At 43.8% G+C, this 27,773-nt stretch overlaps 2 protein-coding genes across 11 annotated transcripts in view; one reads left to right on the top strand and one right to left on the bottom strand.

Moving 5' to 3' along the window:
- The window catches only part of LOC143374105 (CD9 antigen), a 47,820-nt gene extending 24,644 nt beyond the window's left edge, over positions 1-23,176 (bottom strand). Inside the window, exon 1 of the mRNA XM_076821989.1 lies at positions 23,037-23,176. The gene's annotated coding sequence lies outside the window, so the exon portion shown is untranslated. The remainder of the gene's footprint in view (positions 1-23,036) is intronic.
- Positions 275-27,765, top strand: Rab3-gef (Rab3 GDP-GTP exchange factor). 10 transcript variants are annotated; one of them, XM_076821975.1, is made up of 34 exons: positions 275-575; positions 2,329-2,551; positions 2,824-3,004; positions 3,117-3,282; positions 3,476-3,656; positions 3,870-4,027; positions 4,716-5,016; positions 5,098-5,430; positions 5,543-5,575; positions 5,865-5,977; positions 6,142-6,839; positions 6,941-7,179; positions 7,477-7,668; positions 8,864-9,223; positions 9,309-9,377; positions 9,469-9,669; positions 9,787-9,979; positions 10,048-10,140; positions 10,220-10,353; positions 10,423-10,581; positions 10,690-10,881; positions 10,950-11,037; positions 11,114-11,256; positions 11,650-11,790; positions 13,594-13,738; positions 13,809-13,938; positions 14,108-14,324; positions 14,419-14,691; positions 14,881-15,060; positions 17,833-17,841; positions 21,840-21,912; positions 22,093-22,139; positions 22,318-22,424; positions 22,995-23,135. In XM_076821975.1, exons 2-33 carry the CDS (start codon positions 2,456-2,458, stop codon positions 22,420-22,422), a joined length of 5,643 nt encoding a protein of 1,880 aa, XP_076678090.1. In that variant the 5' UTR covers positions 275-575; positions 2,329-2,455; the 3' UTR covers positions 22,423-22,424; positions 22,995-23,135. The 10 variants fall into 10 exon arrangements, with proteins under 10 accessions (XP_076678090.1, XP_076678084.1, XP_076678091.1 ...); XM_076821970.1 differs by having other exon boundaries at positions 277-575; positions 2,836-3,004; positions 22,265-22,458; positions 22,995-27,765; XM_076821969.1 differs by lacking the exon at positions 17,833-17,841 and having other exon boundaries at positions 22,265-22,458; positions 22,995-27,765.
- The last annotated feature ends 8 nt before the right edge of the window (positions 27,766-27,773 follow it).

Below are 27,773 nucleotides of genomic sequence, written 5' to 3'. Positions count from 1 at the left end.
TGAGCCCCAAAGCAGGAACCAGAATTATTGGCGCCTGGATCGATGATAAATGTTCAAGAGGCTGATCAAAAGTTTCAGAAGCATTGGAAGTTTAAGGTAGACAGAGGAAGATCTAAAATCAACAGGGTGTGTCCTTCACGGATTACTCTGAATTGAAAGAAGGAATCGAAGAAGTCATTAGTTATTTTATTCCATTTGAGAAATTGGGGGATAAGCTGAAGAAAATCGATAATACTTCAACCATTCGCCATCGCTCCTATTAATCGAAACTTTGAATCTCATGTCGAAATCTCGAGTTTGGAAGAAAAGTGTGGAAGAGAAGAGAATTCGCCTTGCTGGGGAGTTGGACGACCTGGCAGACGGAAAGTCGCCTGTGCAGGGTAACGAAATGTCCCTTCTGCTACGCAAGTGCCGTCCCTGGTTGCACGCCTGCCTAGTAGCTCCTGTACGAACGATCGCCAGTGTGGAATCACCAGTTGGGCGATACGGAGTGAGTTCGTGGCTTTTCCATGACGACCTCCAAACGACGATCCTCCACCGTGACGACCAACTCCATCATCCTTGTCTAATAAAACGTAAGTCCTTCGCGATAACCGAAATTTTTCCAGAATTCGTTGAGGGAGAGTCTGAAGAAAAATCAGGAATAAGGAACAGTGCTTCTAAATACTCGGCGTACGTGCATAGTTTCCTCGTTCCTAGTAGAAATTCGTGATAAGATTCAAGGGGACAGGGAATAGTAGAAGCACGAATCAGATTTTTATAACAGTTAGAGGGTTTGAATTGTGAGAGTATCGAACGAACCTCGAATTTTCCAATCCTATTTTGTAGTGTTAACATATTGCCAAGTTGTCATGGAAATGTAGATTGAAATTCGCGATGCCCCCTTGAGAATCGAAGAATGGAGAATCGATTCGCTGCGACGTTGCAAATGAATACAATTCTTTTATAGAAAATGTGTATGGGATCCTCGAAGTAGGTATATCGATTTGAAAAATCAAGGTACTTGTTTCGAATATTCTTGCTCTTATAATTACTCAATTTTTTTAAAATTCTAATTGCTGAATTGACTTCCCACTATACCTAAAAGCCATTGGAACAGCCCACGGGATATTGGAAAATTCAGAAGAAAGGGCGTAGAATTGGGTAATCGCATCATTGATTCTGCAAGGATCGATACGAGGGAATCTAACGCAATTACTGTAGATTAGGGAAATCCTCCGGTTCAATGGCACGTAGACAGAGCATTTACTCATCCACAAGAAACTTGAAATATTTTCAAGGTCCGTCTAGGAAAATTGCTTAAGTCTCGCTTAAAGTGCACCCCCGCGTGGACCAATTTTTTCAAGATCGAGTTAAATGGTAGAGTGATAGTTTAGGGGGCGAGGAAAGCGCCAACCGTAATTAGGAATTCGTGGCGAGGCTTCTGGATTACGTGCGCAACATTAAACTTGAAATCTACGTCCTTCGATAACTCGTTTCTGCGTTTATCGCTCTGACCGCGGGCAACGAAACGGAAACGGGATGTTCTGCGTGAAAGAACGGCGCTTCGAAATGTCCTTGTCTTAGATCCAACAAGGAAATGACCGAAATTCTGAAGCTGATTAAATTGAGGATAAAATTGTCCGTGCAGAGGGAAATTTTGGGAAGGGTCCTGATTAACACGGAGCGTACGATTCCGCGCAAACGCACACGCAACTTTGTGCTGACACACGAACGTGTATATATCTATATATATCTATATATATATATATATATATATATATATATGTTTTCAGGGCATTCATCGATCACGAATTTTCGGCTGGGGACTCCCTTTAAGTGATTAAATAGTGTAGACAGCTACGTTGGTACACTAGAAAAAGGCCCCTTCGTTTCAATAAATGTGCAAGACGCTAGAAAATATTGAAAGAATGCTGAATAAACTTGGAGCTCGCGCTAAATCGTTTTCGTGGTCCCAGCTAACTCAATATAGGTCACGGGGCTCGAGAAATCAATGAAATTCCCACTCCGAATTATTTTCCACGCAATCGGAGTATCGGACCCACTATTAATCCGCTTCTCCTTCTTTTGGGAGTCAGTCCTCCCTATTTTGCATGAGACTTATAAAGCAACTTGGAAAGAAGAACTTGACATTGAAGTCATGCGTCCCTCTTATCGCTGCAATGAAACTTGAGTGTCACACGAGGTCCGCGATTAAATTCCGAGGGATTCTTTTCAGTGTTTTTTAAAGTGTAATTGGAAGCTAGTGTAGCAGGACATGGGAACGAGATAATGTGACGTAGGATTGCGAAAAGGCGTCTATTTGGAAGACAGTTTCTGTGTTTCCAGACATGGGGGACTAAACGGAGAATGACACAGCCATGATTCGATCGAAAATTGATCAGGAGAAGAGGCCGACGGCTCGGATCACCCGTACACATTGTACAGAACGGTGACAGAGCTGTGAATTGCAGCCATGGACACACAGAACAGGCGCCTGTGCCCCCGCCTGGTGGATTACCTCGCCATCGTGGGGGCCAGACTGCCGTCAGTCGCTCGACAGCCTGTGCAGGTACTTTCCACCACGCTACATAATTCCATTTAATAATAATATCCCCGAAAAATTGATTTTAACGATTCAAGCGGGGCTGGGTTTTCAAGAATAGCCCTTTAATCGCTTCTGGCGGGAAAGTTTCGCGCGGAACCAACTCCGAGCTTGGTTTCCTTTCGAAATAAACATTCAGGCACCGTTGCCCTCTACTTTCGATGCTCTCCAGAAAATATAAAACGTTCAGATAAACGAGGATCGAGTATCGTTCAGTTCGATAGCGTTGGTGTGACTAGTGGACGTTCCAGGTTCCAGAGCTATTGCGGAGATACCCAGTGGAGGATCACAAAGATTTTCCATTACCCTTGGACATGGTGTACTTCTGCCAACCAGAGGGTTGTACCAGCATCGGACCTAAACGCACAGCCTTGCGGGAGGCCACCTCCTTCACATTCACCCTCACGGACAAGGACTCTGGTACAGAATCGCGTCTTTTTTAACGGGTCTTCCATAGTTGACTGCTGAGGATCTTTGTTTCGAAGCGATTATGTACAGTATCGTGAATTATAAGGGGTATGTTTCGTCATAGGCAAGACTCGGTATGGGATCTGCGTGAACTTCTATCGGCCTGTAGAGAGGGTAGGAGCAGTGGTTGGCGGCGGAGTATCCGTCAGAAGGGACAAGTACAACACCACCTTTCGGAGGGAGAGCTGGAGGAAGAGTATGGAGAAGAGCACGGACTCTGCTTTTTCTAGGTGAACTATAACGCATCATTTTATCATTATTTTGGCAGAAATAAGATTAGTAATCCATGGAGTTACTTTATTAAGGAACAATGTTGTACCCAGTTAATTAAAGGGTTCAAGAACCAAAATCTACCACCAGCAGACGCGTTAAACTCCCACTGCGCAGAAATTATGAGACTGTATCTCTAGCTGTTCTTTATAGCGACTATAGGAGCAGTGCAGTAGGTCCCAGTGACTCTGAGAAAGATTGCCCGAGCAGTAGAAGGGACTCGGACACTCCACACGTACCCAGTGCACCGAGATTAGGCGTTACTGCGCCAAGTGGAGACAGCGAGAGCGGAGGAAGTCATTCCCCATCCCCTCGTGCTTCGCGTAGACGACAGGTAGACTGGATAATTGCGATACGGGGGTAGAAAGTTTGATTAAGAACTGCGAGGAGGGGTAGCGAAGAAACTTGGAGAGCTCTGGGGCCTCTTAGATTCAAGGCTCTTCGATGCACCCCCCAGCTTGGGGTGAAACTTAACGCAGCCATTTAGGGAACTATTTAGAATCAGGAAGAAATCGATAGGCACAGGCTCAGAAGTCTCTGCTTTCAGAGGATACGAAATCATTCTCTGACGTCACTCTGCATCATCTCCCATCACCCCTTCTTCTCCATGTTTCGGGAATGCCTGTTCGTTCTGAGGAAGATCATCGACGCGTGCAACGAAAGCTCCTCGCCGCAGAAAGTGGGTGCCTCCAGGCAGACCAATAGGTAATGGAACTTCCAGAGTTCTTAAAATTGACTTACAGTGGTCGAAAGAAAGGGCCTCCTCTTTTTCTTAAGGGGTTATATCTAGTCAAAAGGTCGAAAAGAGGCAAATGTTTGTGATTTTTTTAAAAAAGCGGAAGCATATACTATTAAAGAAATTGTTTTCACTTAAAAGAGCAACATTTAAAGAACATCTCGTAAATTTTGCGTAGAAAAATATTTACGTTTATAATAAAAATACAACGACATCCAAGAACTTTACTTTTTAAAAACGGTGAGCAAGATATCTCAAAGACTACTGCACCAATATTTCTGAAATTTTGTGGCAACGAAATCAACGAAAAATGGATTCATAGTTATCACTAATAATCGTTTTTCGTTGAGAAAATCGAAATTATACAATGGAAAAAAATCCCTCCGTCATTCAGTAGATTTTTATATAAAAAATGAGCCCACAAAATTTCAGAAAGATTGGTGCAGTAGTTTTTTAGATATGTTACTCACCGTTTTTACAAAAGGCTTCTTGGATGTCGTTGTATTTTTATTATAAACGTAAATATTTTTCTACAAAAAAATACCAAATGTTCTTTAAATGTTGCTCTTTTAAGTGCAAAAAGTTTTGTAAAAATATATGCTTCCGTTTTTTTAAAAAAAATTCTTCATTTTTCTTAAAATCTTCGATCCTCCAAAGGGACACGGTGTGGAGTGTCCTTATAGGACTGGCACCCGAGGGAACACCGTCCATAGTCCTCCACGACGTGAGGGAGATCGAGACCTGGATACTGCGTCTGCTGAGCAGTCCAGTACCAGTTCCCACGAAAACCCGTGTCGAGGTGGAGATAGTGTCCCAAAGTATGCAACCACCCCTCTGTTTCGCTCTGCCAGACCATACTAGGTTTTCCCTCGTCGATTTCCCCCTGCATTTACCCCTGGAGCTTCTTGGCGTGGACATATGCCTGAAGGTCCTAACGCTGATACTCTTGGAGCATAAGGTGAGTTCCCTTCACCAACTCAAACTTACCAAATAGCATTTTCTCCAGGAAAATCCCACTCAGTGGTAAGAATTCTTTCAGATCGTGCTGCAGTCCCGCGACTACAACGCCCTGTCGATGTCCGTGATGGCGTTTGTCACGATGATCTACCCCCTGGAGTACATGTTCCCAGCGATACCATTGTTGCCCACCTGCATGAGCTGCGCGGAGCAGCTGTTGCTCGCCCCGACGCCGTTCGTGATCGGTATACCGGCGACTTTTCTATTGTACAAGACGAACTTCAAGATGCCCGACGACATCTGGCTGGTGGATCTAGACAGCAATAAGATAAACGCGCCTCTTGGCTCCGGCCAGGAGCAATTGCCACCGTTACCCGAGCCCGAGGGCAGCATACTGAAGAACCACTTGAGACAGGTACAATGAGAGAGATCCTTCATGATATCCGCTGTCTTACCGAAACTCCATACCGTGGGGGTGATCGAGATGGTGGTTGATTAATTCCTTGCTCCTCCGTTCGGTTCCGCAGGCGATGCAACTGATGGACCAAGCCGGCTCTGGTGTAAATATTTCATTTCTTTTTGCATGTAGCGTGCTATAGCTGACTTCCTTGTTGTGTCGTAGTTAGCGGCATGGGGGGGAGTCTGTCTCTGACAGTATCCTTTATTCTGAGTTCGTGTTGGGTAGAATATAGAATGATTCAAGGGTAAAGTTGGGAGGGGGGGGGGCGCAGATTGGGGAGCGTAGGGTTAGACCCAGTAGACATAGTTGCTTCAGTAACACCAAGCCTTTAAAGGAACAGTATCGAGGAACTGTTTCGATCCCTGCTTCATGGCCGATACTATTTCCAGGCGATGGCCGGCATGTCGACCCCGCAACCCTTACCGCAGGACACCACGCCACGGACCTCGTTGCAGGCGTCGAGCAGAAGGGAGAGCGTTACTTCTCATCTATCCACTTTGAGGTACCATGATAAATACGAACTTATTGCCCGAAATTTCTAGACGTTGTCAGTTGCAACTGCTCGAAGCTTCCCAATATAATATCTACGCCGTATCCTTCTAACGAGGTGTGTGCAAAGTGTTACTGTCCTGCAATGTGTCATCAGAATTATCATTCCCTCCACAGCGTGTCCTCGATGAAGCAGAGACCGAGCATCGACCACCACTCCCACCCCCAGAGCAGCCCGCTGGGTTCTCCAGGCATGACCACGGGGCCCCGTCGACCTTCCGTATCCCAGATGCTCAGCTCCTCGTCGCCCCAGAAGCCCACGTCCCAGAGTACGCCTCCGTTCAACCCCTTCATCTACGCGAACGACGTGGACTCGGTGGACGTCGCTACCAGGGTGGCGATGGTGCGGTTCTTCAACTCCCAGAACCTGCTGGCGAACTTCACCGAGCACACCAGAACCCTGAGGCTCTACCCCAGGCCAGTGGTCGCCTTCCAGATCAACTCGTTCCTCCGCTCGAGACCCAGGGCCAGTCACTTCCTCAATAAATTCGCGCGGACACAGGCGGTCGAATACTTGGCGGAATGGTCCTTGACCCCCAGCAACGTGGCGTTCCTTCGCGTACAGACCGGCGTGTTCGACCCGTCCCAGATAGGGGACAAGCCTAAATGGTACGCCTCGGGACTCGACCCGATCTATTGTCAGGTCTGGGACTCGGGCAGCTCCTTGGCGAACGCTCTTAAGGCGATGAAGGACCTCGAAACCCAGCCCACCGACGAAAGCGGCTCGGACTCCGAGGATGCTGAGAACACTAGCTCGTCTTACTCATCCTTGAGCGACTTTGTGTCCGAGATGGTGTCGTCGGACTTGTCTCCTAGTGAGTGGGATCTCTGTTTGAGCTTTCAGCTGGTGGCACGGTAGAGACGTGTCTTTGAATTTTTATATTATTTTGATACTTTGCATGTAAAAACGTGACAGGTTACAATTGCTCACAAGTGGCCCAGCCGCAGCCGATGTCCCTGTCAGTGGACGCGAAGAATGTGTACAAGCCACCCAGTGCGCTGCAGTACCCCGGTGTCGAGGAGGAGCCCACGGTGAGGCCTGAGAGCCCGGCGAGCACGTCGTCGAGTCACAGCGACCTGAGCAGTCCCAGCTTCAACAGGGACTCGGAGTTCGAGCTGAATCCTAAGGCCCAGGAGGGCTCGCAATCGACAAACGTGAGTTGAAGGAGCCTCGCACATAGGATTCTATCGAAAAACATTATTTTTCTTTGTCGTGGTGATCGTGGAACCAAATCTTCTCGCGATCACGAGCCAAGCTTAACGGAAATAGTTGCTCAGGCGTAAAGCCGAAGGATGGAATATAAGCTGCGAGTTTGAGAGCACCAGAAGATTTGTGTCTCGCCTTGTCCACTTCCGTACGTTCCGAAGCCATCCATTAATGTTCCAAAGTTTATCCCGATCATTTTCTTTTTGGTTATTACACCTTTTGGTTAACCGACTACTTGGTCATAGGATAAAGAGGAAGGTGGTAGCTTTGAGTCAGACTCTGCATCAACAATAACAGCACGCACAATCCTGAGCGCACAAAGTTCGGTAGGACAGTTCGGAGTAGGCATGGGGTCGTTAGCCACTCCGACCATCAGCGACACTGAACGTCCTGCCGCTTCCCACAGGGCCTCGCGTGTCAGTAGATATGTCGTTCCTGTGAGTCATCCTCCACGACAGTCTCGGTTTCTCTGCCTCTATCGATTGACCTTCTCTACTTGGTGTTCACGTTCGAATAGAGCTCTTGACCTTGTATTACATTACAGTATGGCTGGTGGAGCAGATGTAGCGAGGTGCTCGGGGCGTACTCGAGTATTCCCCACTCACTAGAAATTTCCAGCACTTGGGATGCCTATCCACCTACAGCCTAAGTAGTATTTAATTTGTAACGTCGCTATATCTATTTCATTAACTATAACTAAGTAACACCTGGTTATAGGTAAGCCAAGCAATAGGGGGTAGAAAGAAAGTTTGTGAGAGACTTTTGCATAAAATTTGGAATCTGGGTGATTATCTCCAAAGAATTCGTGATTTATAGTAGAGGGTGCTGATAACTACTTCATGTTCAAACTTACTATTGCTCTGGTAGATTTACAACTGGGTATCAAGAGCCCTACATTCGACCCTTGCATGCTGTATCATTGGTCGACAGACATTTTTCGAATCTGCGTGTGTCTGGGTGTGTGTATAGCATGAAACACTATCTTGACGTTCATGGTACCTCCCTTCACCCCTTCATTTATTATGCATCTGCTGAATGATCTCATTCCCACACTCACTACAGAGCAATCTTGAAACTATGAATTATCACACAACTAACTTGTTGAAAATTCTTTGCCACACGGTGAAAGACACTTTACTATCCTTCTCTGTAGGACTTCTCTTCAGGAATATGTTATGAATGCATGGTCTGTGTTCCGCACCCCTCAGTTCACGCTACACACTGTACACTACGGGACGAGAACCGACATGGCACTTTCTCAGTGTTAATCGCACCATCGGGAAACTTTGCATGAATACGATCGACAAATTATTCTCGTGTCGCATCACACCGAACAATAAAAACACAGCCGAACCTGTTGATTCCCCTAACAATCTAAATGCAATGCTCCACGTATCTACACCCGAGAGATATCATCTTAAATACCCATTTAAACATTCCAACCCCGAGTTCGGTAGCTTCCGAAGTTCTTTTCGCAACAGGTGCCTAAACTCAGACTTGTAAAAACTTGTAAAGATCGACCAAGAACGTCCCCGTAAGATTTAGAGCCGTCTTCCTGTCCCACGATCTTGGGACTCTTCTTCCAACGAACTTCGCCAGACGATCTTCAATCTCGATAATTCCCTTTCAAAGATGCAACCCAGCGCGGCGAGTCTCCAGCGTCACCCAAGCGTGGGCAACGTTTTAGCGAGAACCTCCAGCTTCGGAACGAGCACGGGGCCACTGTTACCTCGGCAGATGAGCAGCAGCAGCAGCAACGACAATTCCGAATCATCCTCGGTCCCTCGACAACTCTCTTTGACCACTGGCACTCAGAAACCACTCGGGGATGGCGCGCAGAGGCAAGGTGGCAGCAACGTGACTGGGAACGGTGTTCTGAGGCAGGGGTCCCAGGGGTCTTTGTTCGAACAGATCGCCACCCAGGCGAAGGACTTGGTTCGAGAGACTACTAGGCAGAGCAGCCAGGATGGACTCCTTGCTCAGATGGACAAGGTGGTTTTACCAATTTAAATCTGTATTATAAGGGATAAATTTAATCGGAGGACACGATAATAGAGTAGGTCTATTTATGCAACAGTTGAAACATCAAGCGAAAGAGAAGATCACAGAGGCTGGAGAGGAAAGCCTGTTCGCACCACTGGAGCAGGTAAATACCTCTTCAGAAGTATGTTAAAGGAAAAAGGAATTAATTGAATTTTTTCCTATGCGATTTAATTTACTTTGGGGATTTTGAAAAGCTGACGCAGCAGACGAAGAAAGCGATGGGTGAGGCGTCTAAGTCTGTGCAAGAGGCGTCGAAAACAGCTCTGGAAGCGAGTAAGACCGCGGCTGGGGTGAGCAAGAACACCCTCGATGATTTGACCTATGTGGGGAAGAGCACTTTCGGAGACTTCACGAAGAGTGCGAAAGAAGTCGCTACGAAAAAGGGATTGCTCAAGGTACGTGATCTGTTTGACAACAAGTATATTTCGTTTGAAAAGGAGTTGAGTAGGTTTCAAAAAAGCTTGGAAGAATTTGAGGATGAAGCATTTCTATCGGGAGTGAAATTGATTTAGGGCCTTGGAGATTCGCAGCAGTCGCCTCCGCCGTCTCCAGGACCGATGCGAAGGGATTCGATTAGCACGCAGTTGGTGGCTTCGGATAATCGCGGAGGGCGCAGGGAAATCGGTCGTGATTTTTTCAGCAATATTAGTAGTGATTTAAATGGCATCGCTGCGCAGACGAGCAGCATGTTTAGTGATCTATTCGGTAAGTGCCAGCTGTCCTGTACCCGTACTGAAACATTTGTATTAACAAATTTCTGGTGGAATTCGCAGGCAGTAAAAATAGTTCTAATCGAAATACCGGTCTGCACCCTCAGTCGCAGAGGGCGGAGAAGAAGACACCGATACTCGGGCCATTCCCCAAAAGTAATAACAATTCATTCACTCGTCTAATTAACATCTGAGCGATTAAACAGCTGTTCCTCTTTCTCTTCCCTTGCAACAGACAAAACGGGACTAGTCGAGCGTTCATCGTTGATAAAACACTCGACAAACAAGAGCAATCAGGAGGACATCCAGAGGATGCAGAGCGCGGAACGGTCTAGTACAAACAGTGACAATCAAGCCTTCCTCACGGATGTAAGGCTTTGAATCTAGTCGCGCACCAAGGCTTCCAGCGTTCATATAAAGAACACGAGTGTATTTCAGGTGGTGAATCAAGTTATAGCTGGGGAGGGCGTCGGGTGGCTCAAGCTGAACAGGCTGAAAAAGCTGATGGAGGACGAGAGCTACAGGGATCTAGTGGTCACTAAGCTGAACAAAGGTCTGAACAAGAAGATCAGCCCTGACGATCGTATCGACGACGTGGTGAGCTTAATATTCAGAGGCGTAACAATTTAAGTACGGGAGGATTAAAAAGCGCAGAGGCTCTTTTCAATATTTAGAATAACATAAACCCCTGGTTGTTATTAACAGTGCATCTCGAAACCAGTTTACAAGGGAATGCTAAAGTGCCTTCAAGCAGTGGCTCACGGTCTTGGACACACTTACAATAATTTCGGCCTGGGTGGAATGGCATCGGTCTTCCAGCTGATGGAAATCGCGCATACCCACTATTGGAGCAAGGACGTCTCGGAGGGAGGCTTCGATAGTTCCATGATGACCCAAGTGCGTGGCTATGTAATATCACTTATTTAATATCACTCACTTTACACTATCTTTCATAAATCTTTCAGGGCTCTAGTCCCGACGGGAGTAGGGAGAACCTAAAGTCACCGCAATCCCCTATTCAACCCGAGCCAACCGATGCACCGCAGAAGCCAGGTTTGTGATGGAATAAAATCGTAATTACAAGGTGCGATAAAAATGATTTCTCCATTCTGGGTTCTATTTGCGATAGAACCACCACAAGTTCAGTTGGAGATGCCTCGCGGACATACATCGCCAGCGGCCGATGGGAATCAATCAACGACGGACATGTTCCTCGATATGTTCAGTAAAAAAGGAAAGTTCCTCAGCAGGCTAACGTCGTTCGACTCTGAGGTAAAATAACGATGTTCGAGCACAACGCTTCGCGCATACGTCGCGTGCCAATTCGGTCAGTGTGCGGCTTTACGAGTTGCCATCGCTACGCCTTGTCGGTAGAACTAACGATAAAGACACTGTACAATGACCCTTTCGGTCAACCATCGCGACAGTGATCCTTTTATCGAAACGATGGCTGTTCTATATGTATACGTACTTAAGTATCGATAGGCACACGAGGCGAAATCGATAAGTATTGCCCAAGGAACTTGCAAGCAAAATGGCAAAACGGCCATCATCGCCGTTTTCTTGGACGAAAGAATGTCGTTCGGGTGCATTAATCTCAAGGAGCAAACTAGCGACACGTTCATGTTATAACTGTGCTATATAGAAGCGTCGTGTGTTTTTTAGAGTGGGCGGGGAGGTGGAACAGGAAGCAGCGAAGCTTTGTCCACAGACGGAGGTAGCATTATCACTAATCCTGCTTTTCGGCAAGCGCACCAAGCTTCTTTCCGAAGCACCGTGTCTGATAGCGAGGTCGAGCAAGGCAATGTAAATTATCCACTGAATCAGTTACCCTTTCGTTTCTTCTTCTTTTTTCTTCGTCATTTTTTTTTAACCATTCCGCTAGAGTAACTAGTTGTTTAGAGCAGTCGGCTCGGGACCGTTGCGCCGCGTGGCGAATAGTCGTTAGATCACTATATAGCTAGCGTCCACGCTGAGGAATGACGAAGAGCTTGTGCGATACTTGTTATGAAAGATTCTGCACATCTAAAAAGAGACACGGGAAACGTTCGAGAGTGACTACTAACGTAGAATCATCCGCCCACGGAAATAGCATGTTGCTGCTGTCACTAGATCAGTGTTTGCACACCGAACATGCCGATCGAAGCTTCTGTATCGTCAACCACGTAATTTATTCGCTATACTTGGGGCAGGAAATATGGACTGCCTGAAGCTACTTTGTGCACTGTGAATTCGATTTTAATACGAGATACAGAGGCCTATATTTTTTGTCCCGAGTATGCGGGGTGCGCGGCGTCAGGTGGGAGAATATGTACACTTAATTTACACGTAAATTTTACAGGGTGATTCTGTACAACAAACTAAGACGAACATCAAAGAGCTTGGTTTTCTAGTTGTTAACGCAGTGAGTCTCAATCTGTGGGTTGCGAAATGTTTTCTAGGGGGTTGCCTCGGTTTTTTTTTTAATATCATTAAGTTAGAATTATATTCTGAAATACCTATTTTTAATGTTTTTCCTTTACCTTATTATATTTATGAATATTATAAAACAGGGTCACGACTCAAAAAAGGTTGGGAAGCACTGTTAATGTTTAAAAATTTGCGAGAGGAGCGCCCGAAGCACGGCAATTTCCGTGAACAGAACTGAACAGTGGCGCTTCAGGTGTTTCTCACCTTTTTTTAAATAACTAATAAAAAAAATTTTAAAAAGTTAAAACCGACTTCAAAAAAATAAAAATGGACTACAAAGTATAAAAAAATTGTTTCCCTTGATTAATCTACGACTCTCAATTTTTTTTAAGTCGGGGTTCGATTTACACAGTGCAAATGATGAGGCGCTGACTTAAAAAAAGATGAGAGTCGTAGATGAATCAAGGAAAAAATTATTTTTTACTTTTTTTTAAGTCGATTATAATTTTGTTTTAAATTTTTTATTTTTAACTTTTTAGTTTTATATATATTGACACAACATGCTGAGAAGATATGCGCGTACGTCCATAAAATAATAATAATAATAATTAGGTGACAATAGTCTTTATTATTAACCAGAACTGGCAAAATATTGGGCCAATGTTTATGCAGTGTAGGATGGACCCACCGGGGTATCCCCCTGTCCATATGCTGAGGAGTTATGCGGGGACAAACATAAAAAAACAGCGCCGAATATATAACCTCCTTCTTTTTGAAGCCGGTTAAAAAGCCAAGCCTCCAGCTTAATTTCTTTGCTCTTGATTTTTATCTTATTTCGTTACATAGAATCACCACCTGATATTGAAGACCCTGTAGCACACGATAGAACACATGTACTTTTAAACGATCGCTTAGCCTTTAGCGTTGACCCAGTACTATCCTATCACGAATCGCATAAGACACTGTCGAAAACGGTATTAATGTCCTGCACTCGAAGAACGTTTGCAAGAAACTCTCCAGCAAGCTGGAAAAGTAGCTATGATTATTCGAGGCTTTTCTTCGATCGTAGAGGATTAATCGAGCTTACTTGCTGCTAGAATTTTAGATGAATAAGTCGATCAGTTTCACGAGCCCCGTACGGAATAACGAATATTTGAGATGGGTTTTTTTAGGGGTTCTAAGTGGTTGCTACTATTTCAGTTCCCCCGTCAAGCGAAGCAACGAACTGGCAGCGTTTGGTCCAACAAATCATCTTTGAGCACTGGCTTCCGGTACCCTGGAGGGAGCTTGATCCCAACCACGACTGCTCCTAGCCCGGAGATTGCTAGGACATACCTGTTCGAAGGTATACTTGCGTTGTGAAATAAATTTTCCAAGTTGAGAACAAGGCTCGATTATCTCATAATACCGCGCAGGTTTATTGGGGAAAGAGCGATCGTCACTGTGGGACCAGATGCAATTTTGGGAGGACGCATTCCTGGACGCGGTGTCCCAAGAGCGTGACATGATCGGCATGGATCAGGGCCCAGGGGAAATGATGGAAAGGTACGAGTGATCTATCCTAGAATTTTAGAATAATTGCAAACCTTAGAATTTAAATTCAAATTGATAAAACAACAAATGATACAGTAGAATCTAATTGTCACTGATAGTTGTCACCCATAGTCACAGAAAGCTGTGACAGTCGAATACTCAAACTTATCTCTGTAAACAGGTACAAGAGCCTCAGCGAAAGCGAGAAGAAGCGTCTGGAGCACGACGAGGACAGGTTACTGTGCACCCTGCTGCACAATCTGACAGCCATCTTGGTGATGCTGAACGCAGAGAAGAACGAGGTGAAGCGTAAAGTGAGGAGGCTTCTTGGGAAGAGCCACATTGGTCTGGTCCACAGCCAGGAACTCAATCAGCTGCTCGATAAGATACAGAATTTCGTAAGTCGCCGAGTTCTGTCTACCAGTGGAGACGAGCTTCAAACCTCCCCGAGCACCGTGTCGCTTCTAATGAACGGTTCGTTCAACGTTTCAGTACGGAAATGATATAGACTTGAAGCCCCTCACGTCTCGACAAATGCACCGTCAGTCCTTCACCGTGCACAATGGCGTGGACGCTGAAGGCGACCTAAGGTTCCTCGAGGTCCGGCATGACGGCCTCGTGCTCAGGTCCGTCAACGGCATCATCGTCGAGCGATGGTGGTTCGAGCACCTTGTCAACATGACGTACAGCCCGAAGAACAAGGTGCTGTGCCTCTGGAGAAAGATCGATAAACAAACCCAGCTTCATAAGTATTACACTAAGAAGGTAGGTAGATCATATGTGGTTACCTAATCTGACACAAAATTCTTTGTGAAAAAGGGGAGGTCGAAATTGCATCTCAAGTGGAGGAGATAGGTGTTCATGGGAATTTGAATCGATGACCATAGTATTCAACCACACCATCCGTTCTATTTAATTCTCTAAGTGTCTATTAAGGAAGTACTTGGTTTGCAGTGCAAGGAGCTGTATTATTGTATCAAGGACGCGATGGAAAAGGCCGCTGCCCGCGGCCGATGCGCAAACGACGAATTTGACCTCGGAGGGGAATTCCCTGTCCAGGACATGCGCACCGGCGAGGGTGGGCTGCTTCAGGTTTGCATGGACGGCGTGGGTCTCCTCTTCGCGAATAGCAAGGTATGACTCGCACCTAAAAGTGCACCCACCACCACCACCCTACCCCCCCCCCCCTCTCCCCATTTCTCTATGTTCTACGCGCTACAATGCAGGAATAGTACCTTTGACATCACGTGTCGACTGTACGAACATTTCTTTTGTCTCTACCGATTGGTCCCAACTATTCGTCTAACGTCGAGAACATCCTACGGCACCCTCTATTGCTTTCAGAGATTCGTTTCAGGTTCCGTTTAGCTACTATCTCCTTCAATTTTATATACAGGGTGCTTCCGAAACCGTGGTGCAGGAGGGAGGCGATCCCTCGAACAGAAATGAGTCGAAAGTGTGGAGTGAAATTTTTCCAAAAATTCCTGTATTTTCGACTGACTTTTGCAATCACCCCTTTTTTATGGTACCACGATTACGAAAACACCCTGTGTGAATATGATATCGTGAATTTGCTTCTCGTCGATGTCTTCCACGATGGCCGAATAGTATTACTATAGTTAACCGTGTTTATTTCAGCGATCCGACAACCCCCGAGACGTTTGTTCTGTTGACGAGTTATTGTACGTGGGATCGGTTGGGGAACGGTTCGCCTCGGCTCGATCGAGACTCGCCTAACTTGAATTCCACGCTGAGAATGTGTGAAATTAATTTGATAATGTTTGTAATTATTAACAGAGGAATTCTTTAGCTAAAGTAGAGAATCTAAGATAGGGCGGAGGCGAACGGAATAAGGGAAGCGTATCCACCCACTTGCCCCCCCCCCCCCAGACACCCCCTTTTACTGTTCATACTCTTTCCGATTATTGAATCTTCTTCTCTCTCTGTGTTTTTCTTCCTTTCGTTATTGCATTGATGCAAGGACCACTCAATATTATCTCCCATCGCTAGCCACCACGATCTGCTTAATTTGTATCTGTACGTATCTTTAACAGTCTTATGTATGAGTTTTTGTGGGGCGTACGGCAGGATCACCACACGAAATCACCCGGGACCGAACGGCGGGACCGATCACACCTCGATCCACCATTTCTCAAAAGATTCCAACTTTTCAGGCCGCCATTACACGATAGTCAGACACACAGGGGGGCTGCCAGGGGAACAGCGAAGGGGACACGAATGGTAGAGGGGGAATTATGATAGACAGCCACGAATACGACCTACAATTTGTATATTCTCACACTTATATAGGTATACCGAGCGATAATGTGGGTTGTTGAAGGATTTAAGAGGTGGTAGTGGGAAATAAAAGATACGTGGACCTCACTATTGCTTGGTAGACCTACGCTGTTACTGTTTACACCCACGACAGACACAGACTGTTAAATCGACGTAGGACAAGAGACCCAGATATATTATCTATCTCGCTGGATACTTTTTTCTTTAATTTTGCTAGCTGACATTTGATATGTGGTAATTGTATTCCATATTCACGAATAGGGTAGTCTATATACGTACAAAGTGACAGGGAGAATCATATGTACATACACCTTCGCCTCTTGACTTCAGCCACCAATAATTTTTCATATGAAACACTAAATGGAAGACTATGCGAATCGGAATATAGTGAAACGGTTCAGCTTTCAGGAAATGTATTGTTTATTGGGGGTTGCAAGATATAAATGAAATTTCTATGAAACAAATTTCTTCACTTACATTTAGCAGTGCCGTGAATCTTTATTGACATATATATGTTCCGAAAGTGAGATCGTTTCGGTTTATCCTGAAGTTACACAATTTTTAATTGAATGTTTTCTATGAAAGGTTACTACTGCTTGAAACCAAGGAAAATTCTGTCACTGTACATACATATTACATACCCATCCATATCATGTACAACGTGCTATCGCACATACGACTATACGTACGATTCTATAATAATGTGTGCGATAAATCAGATTTATACACGATATATACAATTATATATATATATTACCGGTGATTTTGTTGGGTAACATTTTGTTGAAGCGTTAATCAGTGTTTTACTTGCATGGAGCTCGATGTGCAGCTGCAGTCTCTTTTATCTGTATTATATAAATCATTACATTTATCCTATAAGTAATAAGGAAATAGGGAGAATAACAGACTATCCCTTTGACTCTACCTCTCTCTCTCTATCTCTCTCTCTCTATCTCTCTCTCTCTCTCTCTCTCTCTCTCTATCTTTCAATCACTCTCTCTTTCTCTCTCTCTCTCTATATATATATACATATATATATATTACATACAATATATATTTATATATACTACTCCTCTATATCTATTATAATTTGTATTGAATGTTGGATGCAATATTATATATCTATATTTTTCTCTACGAGTTTAACGACCGTTTCTTTTTCCTTTTATAATATCATTATTATTTGTCGTGGTCACGCGAGGAAAGTCTATTCGAAAAATGAGGAAAATTGGTCGGAGGGTTGGGGATCGGATCGCAGAGGAAGCTCGCGGAAGCTACGGTTCCTCGATCATTAATAGAGAAGCGATATAGACTTTTCTCAGCTTGGGGAACTTTTGAGATGGTCCTTGAACAATGGAAAAAGATCTACGCCATTTTTTGTATTCGGCCATGACGTTAGGTGATATTTAGCCTGTAATCTGATCATCGTGCCGAGCCCCCTCCACCCACCCACCCACCCCCAATTGTATTATCCACCATCTGACTGGATCTGTACACCCAATACCCTTATTTAATTGACTACTTGTTGGCAGAAATTTAATTTTCTGTTTTTCTGTTTTCTGTTTTCTTGTCCTGTCCATCGACATGTTGCCCCGGCTGGGCAAACAGGATTTCGAGGTACTAAAAAAATCACTTAAATCACTGTTTGTTATATGAACTCAGTATATTATTATTACCATCATTATTATTATTATTAATTATATTATAATCAATGTTGGCCGTGTTCCGGAAATGCTTCTTTATTTCACCATTACTTTTAGCCGTATTATATATATATATATATATATATATATATATATATATATATATATATATATATAAATAAAATATATATATATATATATAATACGGCTATATACTACTATATATATACTACTACTATATACTACTACTACTACTGTCTACTTATACTACCACACTCTTAACAGTGCATTTGAAAATTGAATCTGATCTGCTCTGTCTACCTTTAACTGTTTTCCTATCATCGATCGGTGTTAGTTGTGACACGTATATATGTGTATATATATATATATATATATATATATATATATATGTATGTATATATGTATATATATATGTGTATATATATATATACACACACACATACACATACACATACACGTACACACCTGTCTCTGTCTCGTATATATACGTACGTTGTATATGTTTCCTATGATATATCGTAAAGTAAGCCGACTCAGGGACATAGCGAACTTATTAATACGCAGAACAGTGTCTCTGCTGCATTTGGCACAGCCCGGCAATATATATGTAAAATAGAGCACATATATATTGTCCTTAGATGAGATTTGTTTGTAAGTAGTGTTTAGTGCAACTTAGTAGAGCGATGTTCGGTGCACACAATGCAACTATATATATCTATATATATATATATATATATATATATATATATATATATATATATATATATATCTCCCAAATCTCCCTCTCTCTCTATTTTACCATAGCCTCTGTCATCCGTTACACTATATGGACTCGACCGTATGAGACACAATATATTCACGATCTATCCGTGCCATTTACAGCTTCCACACTGACTTACACCGTGTGTCGCCTGACGCACAGTGGGGTGAAAGACCCTAAAAGTTGGCATCAATTCCTAGACTCGGGTAAGGAAGGAAGAGTTGTAGCAGGCTGTGGATATACGTTTTATTGTGCGGACATATTTCAACTATACCAGGGATAAAAAATCAGATATGTAAACATTCTTTTGTATTTCGATTTTTCGCCAACTTTTAGGGGCTCCCACCCCACTGTGCCACGCGATTTAATTAAATCACTCGATAAACCACCGTTCGGTTTAAACGCTGCTGCTGGATGTGGCAGAAGAAGAGTGCGCTTTTAGTACCGGTTTAACAATCCCTACTGACCTTCCAATCGCGCGCAAAACCGGGTGACGAACACTACGAGTGATAACTATCGTCGATACCTCAAACAGTGACTTCAATGATATAGTAGTGGTCGAAAGAAAGTTTAAAAATTATTTTGTTTATGTCTCCATAACTAAATTAACATTAGGATTTAAATTTTATATTGCTATCACTTGTTTATTCTGGTAACCCCTCAATCTATGGGATATCAATTTTGAGATACAATTCCCTTTGACCACTATTGTACCTCCGACAGACGGGATTCAGGGGATGACGTTGACAGGGGACTGTCGATAAAGATATAGACGAATAAACGAATCCGATTGCACTGCATGATTGAGTAGAACTGGATATATATGTACGATAGAAAATGAGTCGTCCGCTTTTGCAAAGCCCATGAAACCACTCTCACATTACCAGTTACGTAGTAAAGCAAAAATCTCACGCTATATAGTGACGTCCCATTTCACGAACGAAACCCCCAGGAAACGTGGCGATCGACTCGAAAGGAATAAGGTAGTCCCACAACCCCTCTGCCCTGTATACACTCCACAACAGTGTTTTTTAAACATCTCACCATTTAATCTACGAATCAAATCTACATTCACCCCTTCACACAGTACTATGTATCGTAGCCACAGGTGACTTTATCCATTCGAAACGTGAGAAAAAAAAAACAAGAAAATCAAAAGGGGTGGAGGGTGGGAACCCAGTGAATTTACAAATCGGTTCGTCCTGTCAGCAGTTTGAAAAACACTGTTCCCTACAGCATGACACCGCTGTACACGCGATGTTTCGATTCTCTGCCACCCGACAACCCACACTGTTTGTACAACATCTCCCCCTGTGACCACACACCCAGACATATTCCCAAGCCACGTACATTTTCGGGTAGCAGTCGAATCTGAATGGAATCGTGACTGTGCATCATTGAAACCGTGCTGGGGGACCGTCGAGCTGTCCACCGCGTCTCCTGTTAGACAATGCAATCGCACATGTATGGCAAATTTATCGACGCCGAGCAATCGATATTTAGACATTTATATCGGATGAGTTTTAGGCCATCTCCAGAGTTGCCTGCCTGCCTGCCCGACGCCTATCTTATTTATGTCGCTGCCGATTTCATACGAATGGGCCGCATAGTGTGCTTGCCACCAGAGCAAAGCCGCCCGCTGTTTTTTCATTCGCTTGTTGCGCGCGTACAATGCCGCGGGCGATCACCTACTAATTGGATCGCCTCGATTGCCGTCAGACGCCTGCGGCATAATTAACGTCGCTTACGAGCCGCTTCGTACGGATTGAATGGGGTCTTGGCGTTTGATTAGCGGAGGAGATGATGCATGGTGTATGCGGGGATTGCGTTGACGCTTCAGACTTATCGTATATACCACCCCCACCCCCCACCCACCCCGCCCCACACCCCCGTTCGCTCTTGCATGCTCCTCAGTGGTAACCGTTCTTGTGTACGCAAATCGAAGAAGGGGGGTAAAACAGCGTTAAATAGGAAGAAGTACATACGTAATGCTTTGTTTTAGGTGGAGTAATATTTTCTCCCGGTGTCTCCTTTTTTAAGACAGTGCTTTCAGGTTCATGTGTTCTAGGAAGCATTGGAAGTATTGTTTAGAATAATACAGTGTCCCTGGAGGTTTGCTCGGGGCAAGTTTTAATATATTGACTGGCATGTTATAATTAGGGACAAGTTTTCTTCGCTATGCTTATAATAAACTGGAATAATACTAATAAACTCAATAATATTAGTTAATATTTTAATATTGAATGCATCATTGAACTATGAGTTATTCTTCAATTCGACGATATGTTTTTGAATCAGTGTAAACTAATGGAAAATGCCAGTCAACGTGTTAAGTAATGGTAATTGATTTGGAGGTGTGTCTTCTATAACTAGATTCGAGTACACTTGAACGATGCTATGAAAAGCAAGATCAATCAGCTCTTCAAGAGTACTTCATATTTCATAAATAAATATCGTGTATGTGTGAAATTCTGTGAAAGGCTTAGTACCTTTAATTGGCTACTTGATCTTGCTCGGATTATACTGGCTCCACTTGCATGAGGTGTTAGATGGTTCCTTAACTTAAATCACGCGTAGACCTTCCGACACTTGCGTGCGGAGTGTTCGATCACCGGAAACGGAAAGAAGTGGCGGGAGAGTAAAATGTGTTTATACAGGCAGCTTTTCCCTAGATGTATGTTATAGATGAAAATCGAAATGGGATTTGACCATCATTCATTGTGTTTACTATAACGCGCTCCAAAGTAGCGTGGATTGAAGGAACAATGAGCTTTGGTGCCAGTGGCGAAGAAATATCTCTGACATCCTTACGAATTAAACGAACCAATAAATTTAAAAAAAAAACTCGAAGCTCGATTATTACGGATAAAGTATGGATGGAGGAATTTCTTTGCCCTAGAAAAGTCGATTTGCTTTCGAATAAGGTGCACTGTGATGCGTATTAGAGGAATTCGATATTAGTACGCGATATTCGAAGACTACGTATGGCGAGCTTCATTTCCTATTGTCGAAAAGAACATTCGGCGAAGGAACCTCTCGCCTCTCGAACTGTCGCTGGCGCACACGGTCTTTTTTTCATTGGCGTAAAAGGCCACATAGAGAATAATTCACAACGTGTGCATGTACCAGTAGATTCCCCGAAAGCCCGCGTGTCCGACCCCACTAATGCCAAACGAACGTGTTATTTGCAGTTTTTTGTAAGACTCGATCATATCCGCAAGTGCTTTACTCAGAAGGATGGGATCTTTGTATTGGAAGAATTCAGTGAGTAATCCCCGATTGTTATTTCACCTAACGACCCTGTAACTATCTTTCACTTAGAGCTTAGAGAACCAATGCACGATAGAACCCACGAAAACGAATGAGTGGATGGCTGAAGGTCGAATGACAGAAATTTCGAGGAGTTCGACTTGGAAATTCTAATTCTGTGCTCATTCCTTTCAGATCCTAAAACTAGACAAGTAATTCAACGTAAATATAAGTCACAAATGGTGAGTACAATTATCGAGTGTATAGACTTGACACCTGTAGTTTAGGAACTTAATCAATGTTACTGTTTTATTGTATATCTTTTGTAGTTCCTATAATTTCATATTACTTTTTGATTAAGTTATAGATCACGTTGAATGATTATTTAAAAGATATTCTTGTTTGTGTGCTGTGTAACAGGCCAACGAACTGTGCTACTGCATGCACAGGGTATTCTCCGTTGCATTTGCGTTATCTGAACTCTCGTCTGAGGTTCAAGCCAACCCTGAAACCGACAATGCATGAAGGTTTAGTTGCCATTTTTGTTTCCCCTCTTTCGGCGTAAGTTTCGTTTACCAGGATGGTCGAGAACAAGGACCGAAGGAATTCACAGTGTATCCAGTTTTCTTTTCTTTTTGCAAACCTCTTGAATTACTTCAGCCGTGGTTAGATTAATCTCCTTTTTCCACTCGGAGCTCGGCTGCACTTTGTTCCAGATCATCCTGAGCACGCACTCAAGAACCAAAGAACATACTTAGTACACTTATAATTTATATCCACAATTATTCCCCTTCGCTACTCTGCTTTGGAACTAGCACTCGACACATGTTCTTCTGGTTACGTGCAGCTGAAGCTGCGCATTGTTCTGCAGCAACGAATGTTACTCGTTCCTTGAACCTTCCCGAGTGAAATAAACTCGAAGACTTGTAGGGCATTACGAAAATAGAGAATCAAATACTAGACTCAAATTAAATTTCCTACACAGAACAATGTGAAAGGAACGCGGTGATATTTTTCGCCACAGAACAACGCACCAGCTTTTGTATCTTACTGTCAATCGAAGGTCAACGTCCTAACAAACACGATACCATTTGCAGGCAGATAAAATCTGTTACTCGGTACTCTGTTTGTTCTCTTACTTGGCCGCTGGCCTGGAGCAACGGAGGCACCCGCCGAGCCAGCAACAGCACCAATCACAGCAACATCAGGTTTCTCAACAACAATCCCAACGTCAGCGCACAGAACAGAAACAGTACCAACGACAGCAACCACAGCAACAAATCCACCAGCAGCTTCCGCAACCACACCATCAGATCCACCAGCCACAGCACAAACAACAACCAGACGGCCAGCGCCAGCAACGCCAGCAATCACTCCAAAGACCACAGCAAAAAGTCCAGCAACATGTACAGGAGAGGGCCCAGATACAGCGACACACAAGTAATGCCGGTCACTCTGAACCGGCTCATGAAGAACAATCGCAGCTCGATCCTGTACTACCAAGGAACCACTGACACAGAGGCAGACACTCGCTCCCGTTTGTGCATAATTACAATAAGTGTGCCCCCTACGCTTGCCTGCCCTGGGTATAAACACGTGTCCTAACTTTCTGTCCCAACATCACCGCGAAATCAAAACATTCGCATCCCCTTCCATTCGCTCGCGAAACACGGCAGCTATTGCACACGCGACCAAAATGTAACCAAATGGCAATACCTTCCCCTGCTGTTCTCAGAGAGTTTTCTGAAAAGTCTCTTCTAAATTCGGAACAGCTGCTCGTGCACTTTCTAGCCGAGGATACCGCTCGATGGGACTTGTTGCGAGCGTTTAGAATTTTAGATAGAAATACTGGGGCAGTGGTGTGGTGAAGTGGCTGAGATCGATCGAAGACGGATCTACTTTGAGAAACCAGTAGAAATTGTGGGACAAGTTATGCAGAAACCTACCAACCCTCACTGATCCCTCAAACCCTAAAGTAGCTTTATTTCAAATGGATATATTATATTTCTTGTCGTTGGTTTGCAATGTACAATTTAGTGGGCGAGTTTTTTAATAGTGAGTAGTCAGTAGTGTAATTAATATTATTTTAAATTTTCTGCAGCTTTTGTTTTTTAAGCCTAAAATGAAACGATGACTTGGTAGTTTTAATAATTGGTAATTTTTTGCAAAGTAAAAGTCAGAAAATTATGAGAAAATTATGAGTACTGTGTTTAACTAATTTTTTGTCATTTTCAAGGCTTCCTGCATAACTTGCCTCAATTATGGGATAAGATTCTCTCGTGCAAGCCTTCGTTTCGGAGGAGAATGAATATTTCCTTGGATTTCGTCTACAAGCCACACTCCGCCCCGCGTGAATTCAAGTAATTCGGCAGAATTGATTGAAAACCCGTTGTCCAAAAGGAACGAAAGAAATTTGAAGTAAATTGGTGGGTCAGCGCGACACAGTTTTGGTAATTACTTGCAAAGAGGGAGCCGTTACGTGTACAAGAAAGGGAATCTGATCGGAGGATCGATGTAAATGGAAGTTCTGGATAATAGTTGGAAACTGATAATAATAATAATGGCAAATGTAATAATTCGCTAGCAGTGGCTATTTTGAAACTTACAATTAGAGGGGAGCGCGCTCGAGTGGCGCGCGGAATAAAAGCGCGCAGAGAATTACACGTTTCAATTGACCTTCTGCCTGGATGGCGCCGTTCTCTAGAAATCTCAATCTACCGGATAGTCGTCGAGCAGTGGAGTTGCGATTCGCGAAACGTTCAATTTCAATCGTCGTACCTTCCGAAATCCCTCTCTCAACAGTCTCTCCTCCCCTTCTCTCTCACGATTTAATGGTTGTTCGCGGAGGAGCGGAGGCTGGAAGATCGAGCTCTATGTCGTCTGAAGTGTTTTCTATGAGTAGCACGTAAAGCAATTCTGAGATACAATAACGAGTATTCGTAATCGGTGGAACAATTTTGTATAAATACATCGAAGCAGACTGTAACTGTGATCATCTAATCCGAAGGTGGGAAGCAAGAGAAAGAAGAAGCTATTTAATTTCGCATTGGCGGCATGGAGAAATAGGATCCATACAATAGACACGCCTAGGGCAACAAGTTTCAGAGTTAGACGTTAAATAAATAAAAAATGATTTAAATAATGTACCGAATAAAAGTCACTTTAAGTTTAGACTATTCGACGAATAAAGTTAACCCGGGATAAGTTTATTCTACACATGATAAATATTTTTTTCTAACTTTTACTCCTCATTCGAAATTTCTATTTAAATAAAAATTTTGCCCATCTATGGACATTCCTCTCCAGGATTTCTCGCAACAGAATTAGCAGATTGTCAAAATGTTCGCACGTCAGGTCCATGCCGCCCACGTGGAACGCATAAAATGTTTCGCGATGAAAGGTGCGTCGCGGTCTTTGTCCGTGAACCGATTCAGGAGTAGGTAGATGGACGTCCCTTTCATCGGCGTTCTCCCTAGGAGAGTACCGTGAGACGCGTGCCTGTGGATACCGATACTCATAGCATCGTTCTCTTCCAGTGACGCGTCGGAATGAAGAATGGATAAGTGTTAATAGGAGGGTGGTACGTGTCGTCGGCGTAGAAATATCTGTCGATATGCCAGCTTATGATCGGTTTAAAGGACTTCTCCATCAGGTGGATGCGATCGCAGTAGGACTCGAGCTGGTCACGCCTACGGTTTAGGTGTGCATCGGTACCGCCGTATTTCGAAAGCAAGTCGAAGCCGCCTGCCCCGCGCGGAGACGATACCGATCGCGCGTATATTTCTCTTCGACATGACGATCAGTTTCTCTATATCGAAATCGAGGAGTACGTCGTCGGACGAAGAAAATATGTTTTCCACGCAACGGTTTACCAAGCATACCATTGTGTCGTTTTCACGTAAATCATCTGTCATCCACGAAAATATTCCGATTTGTTTTTCATGGGGAGTATTAATATCGTCCGACGTTCGTGGATGAACGATCGAGTTGATCTTTTGTGTGGGAGGGTTGCGCGATCCACGCGTTAAGTGTTGGCAGAGCCTTGATCGTTAGAGCGTTAGAACCCGACGCCATTCTTCTGGGATAGCTTTCGTTTCGTTTTAGACAAAGAAGAGGGACGATCTCTTTTGTACACATATACATATACACATAGTATATACATACATATATTTTAGTATGGAGACCGATGTAAACGTCGATGTATTATATTTGTAATGCGGTACGATGCGCGGGCGAATGATTTATTTTTCTGGGCCGAGTGCGAGGAACGCGTTTTCCGTTTTTGCGTGCGAAACATAAGTTGTCGAGTGGATCCGATCGATCGAAGAGAATCGTCGATGTGTCAAAGGTGCCGTTGCTAGTAGAGATGGCGAGGTTGATGATTGTGTAAGACGACGAAGCAGCTTTGAAATCTCTGAACAGCAAACTTCTTTTGCTCTCAATTCGAGGCAATTGTTTCGTTGCTGATCAGAATTCAGTGTCCCTTCATTCTCTGTCTATTCTTATATATTTTTAAATATTAGAATCAGCTTTGCTAACAATTCGTATTACTTATTTTACGTATTTTCACAATTTAAAGTTTAGACTTAGTAGCAATGTCTTGATTACACTTTCTTTTTCATTATCCGCGCTTCTTTTAAGGTCTGATTAAACTGAGTTTCATCAGCTACTTCAGTCCGTTGGATTGATTCAGTGGCACAGAGTCCAAAAGAATAGCAGTTTATTTGGAAGATGGACACTAACTCGAGCTTCTGATCAGCAACGCAAGCAACCGCTCACTATCAACACCACCACACCCCCTTCTCAAAGCAATCGTAATTACTCAATCTGCTTTACGTCTGTGATCCCAAGCTTGTAACTCCAAATCCAAACTACCTCTAAGTTCGATTTCCGCGCGGATGCGAAAACTATGAAATTAGCTGTACTCACTCTCGTAGAAGCCCGTCTCCCGAAATCACGCTAAAATCGCTGTGGCCCAATGCTCCAGGAAACATCCAAAGTGTCCCCCTGCAAACAAAAGTAAAGAAATAAAGTTGCAACATATCTGGTACGTGGGAGGAATCGCACGAAAGTTCTTTCTCAGCCTCTTCTTTTTGGCACACAAACACAGCATTCGAGTAAAAAGAAAAAGTATCAAATCAGAAGCATGGAGACTTCCAAAGAGCCCTTAGATTCCAAATACGAAAATTACTAAACTATCATATAGAAGCAATGCGGGTATTGTGCTACAAAATCTTTCGAAACAGTCTCTGTGCTTTTGACCCAACCCACATTTATTTCGCACACGTGACTTCGTGGGGGAAAAGCATGCGTAAAATTCGATTGTATAGATCAATGTATACCAGTTGCAATATTTTATTGGTCAGTGCTCGCGTGTTCTCCGTAGCCAGTCTAGGCGATACATAGATACGTAAAACGACCAGTTACATTAACTATCAAAGTAAATATCAAAGGATATTTTGTTTAATTTCACGATCCACCGCGGGACGACGCGACGGGCCGTTTCGAGAGATCCTGTATTTTCTCCGGCGTGACGATTTCTACCAGGGGATACGATTTGTAAATAACTTGTAGAGCACGCGACGAGCCCCTGTTGTTTGTAATAAAACAACGATTTCCGTTCCGGTTTCACGACCTCGACTCCTGGGGCTCTCTGTCTTCGCCTAGCGCCCGTTGTTAGCAGTTCCTGTTAGTGCCACGCTTGGACGAATGTTTTAGCGAGTCATCGTTGCCTCGACGAGCCACGAAACGAGCGAGCAATTAGGGTCCCGTTCAAGGGCAGAACACTCGAAACTGTTCGAGTATGTATAGTACTCAGCAATGTAGGAGCCTTATATCCAATAAAGACACTTGTAGATTTGAAAATTATTCTTTAT

The sequence above is a fragment of the Andrena cerasifolii genome, chromosome 10, assembly GCF_050908995.1.
Source record: "Andrena cerasifolii isolate SP2316 chromosome 10, iyAndCera1_principal, whole genome shotgun sequence".
Taxonomy (NCBI): Eukaryota; Metazoa; Arthropoda; class Insecta; order Hymenoptera; family Andrenidae; genus Andrena; species Andrena cerasifolii.
The sequence above is the reverse complement of the archived record's forward strand: the minus strand, read 5'-3'. Positions and strand labels throughout refer to the sequence as shown.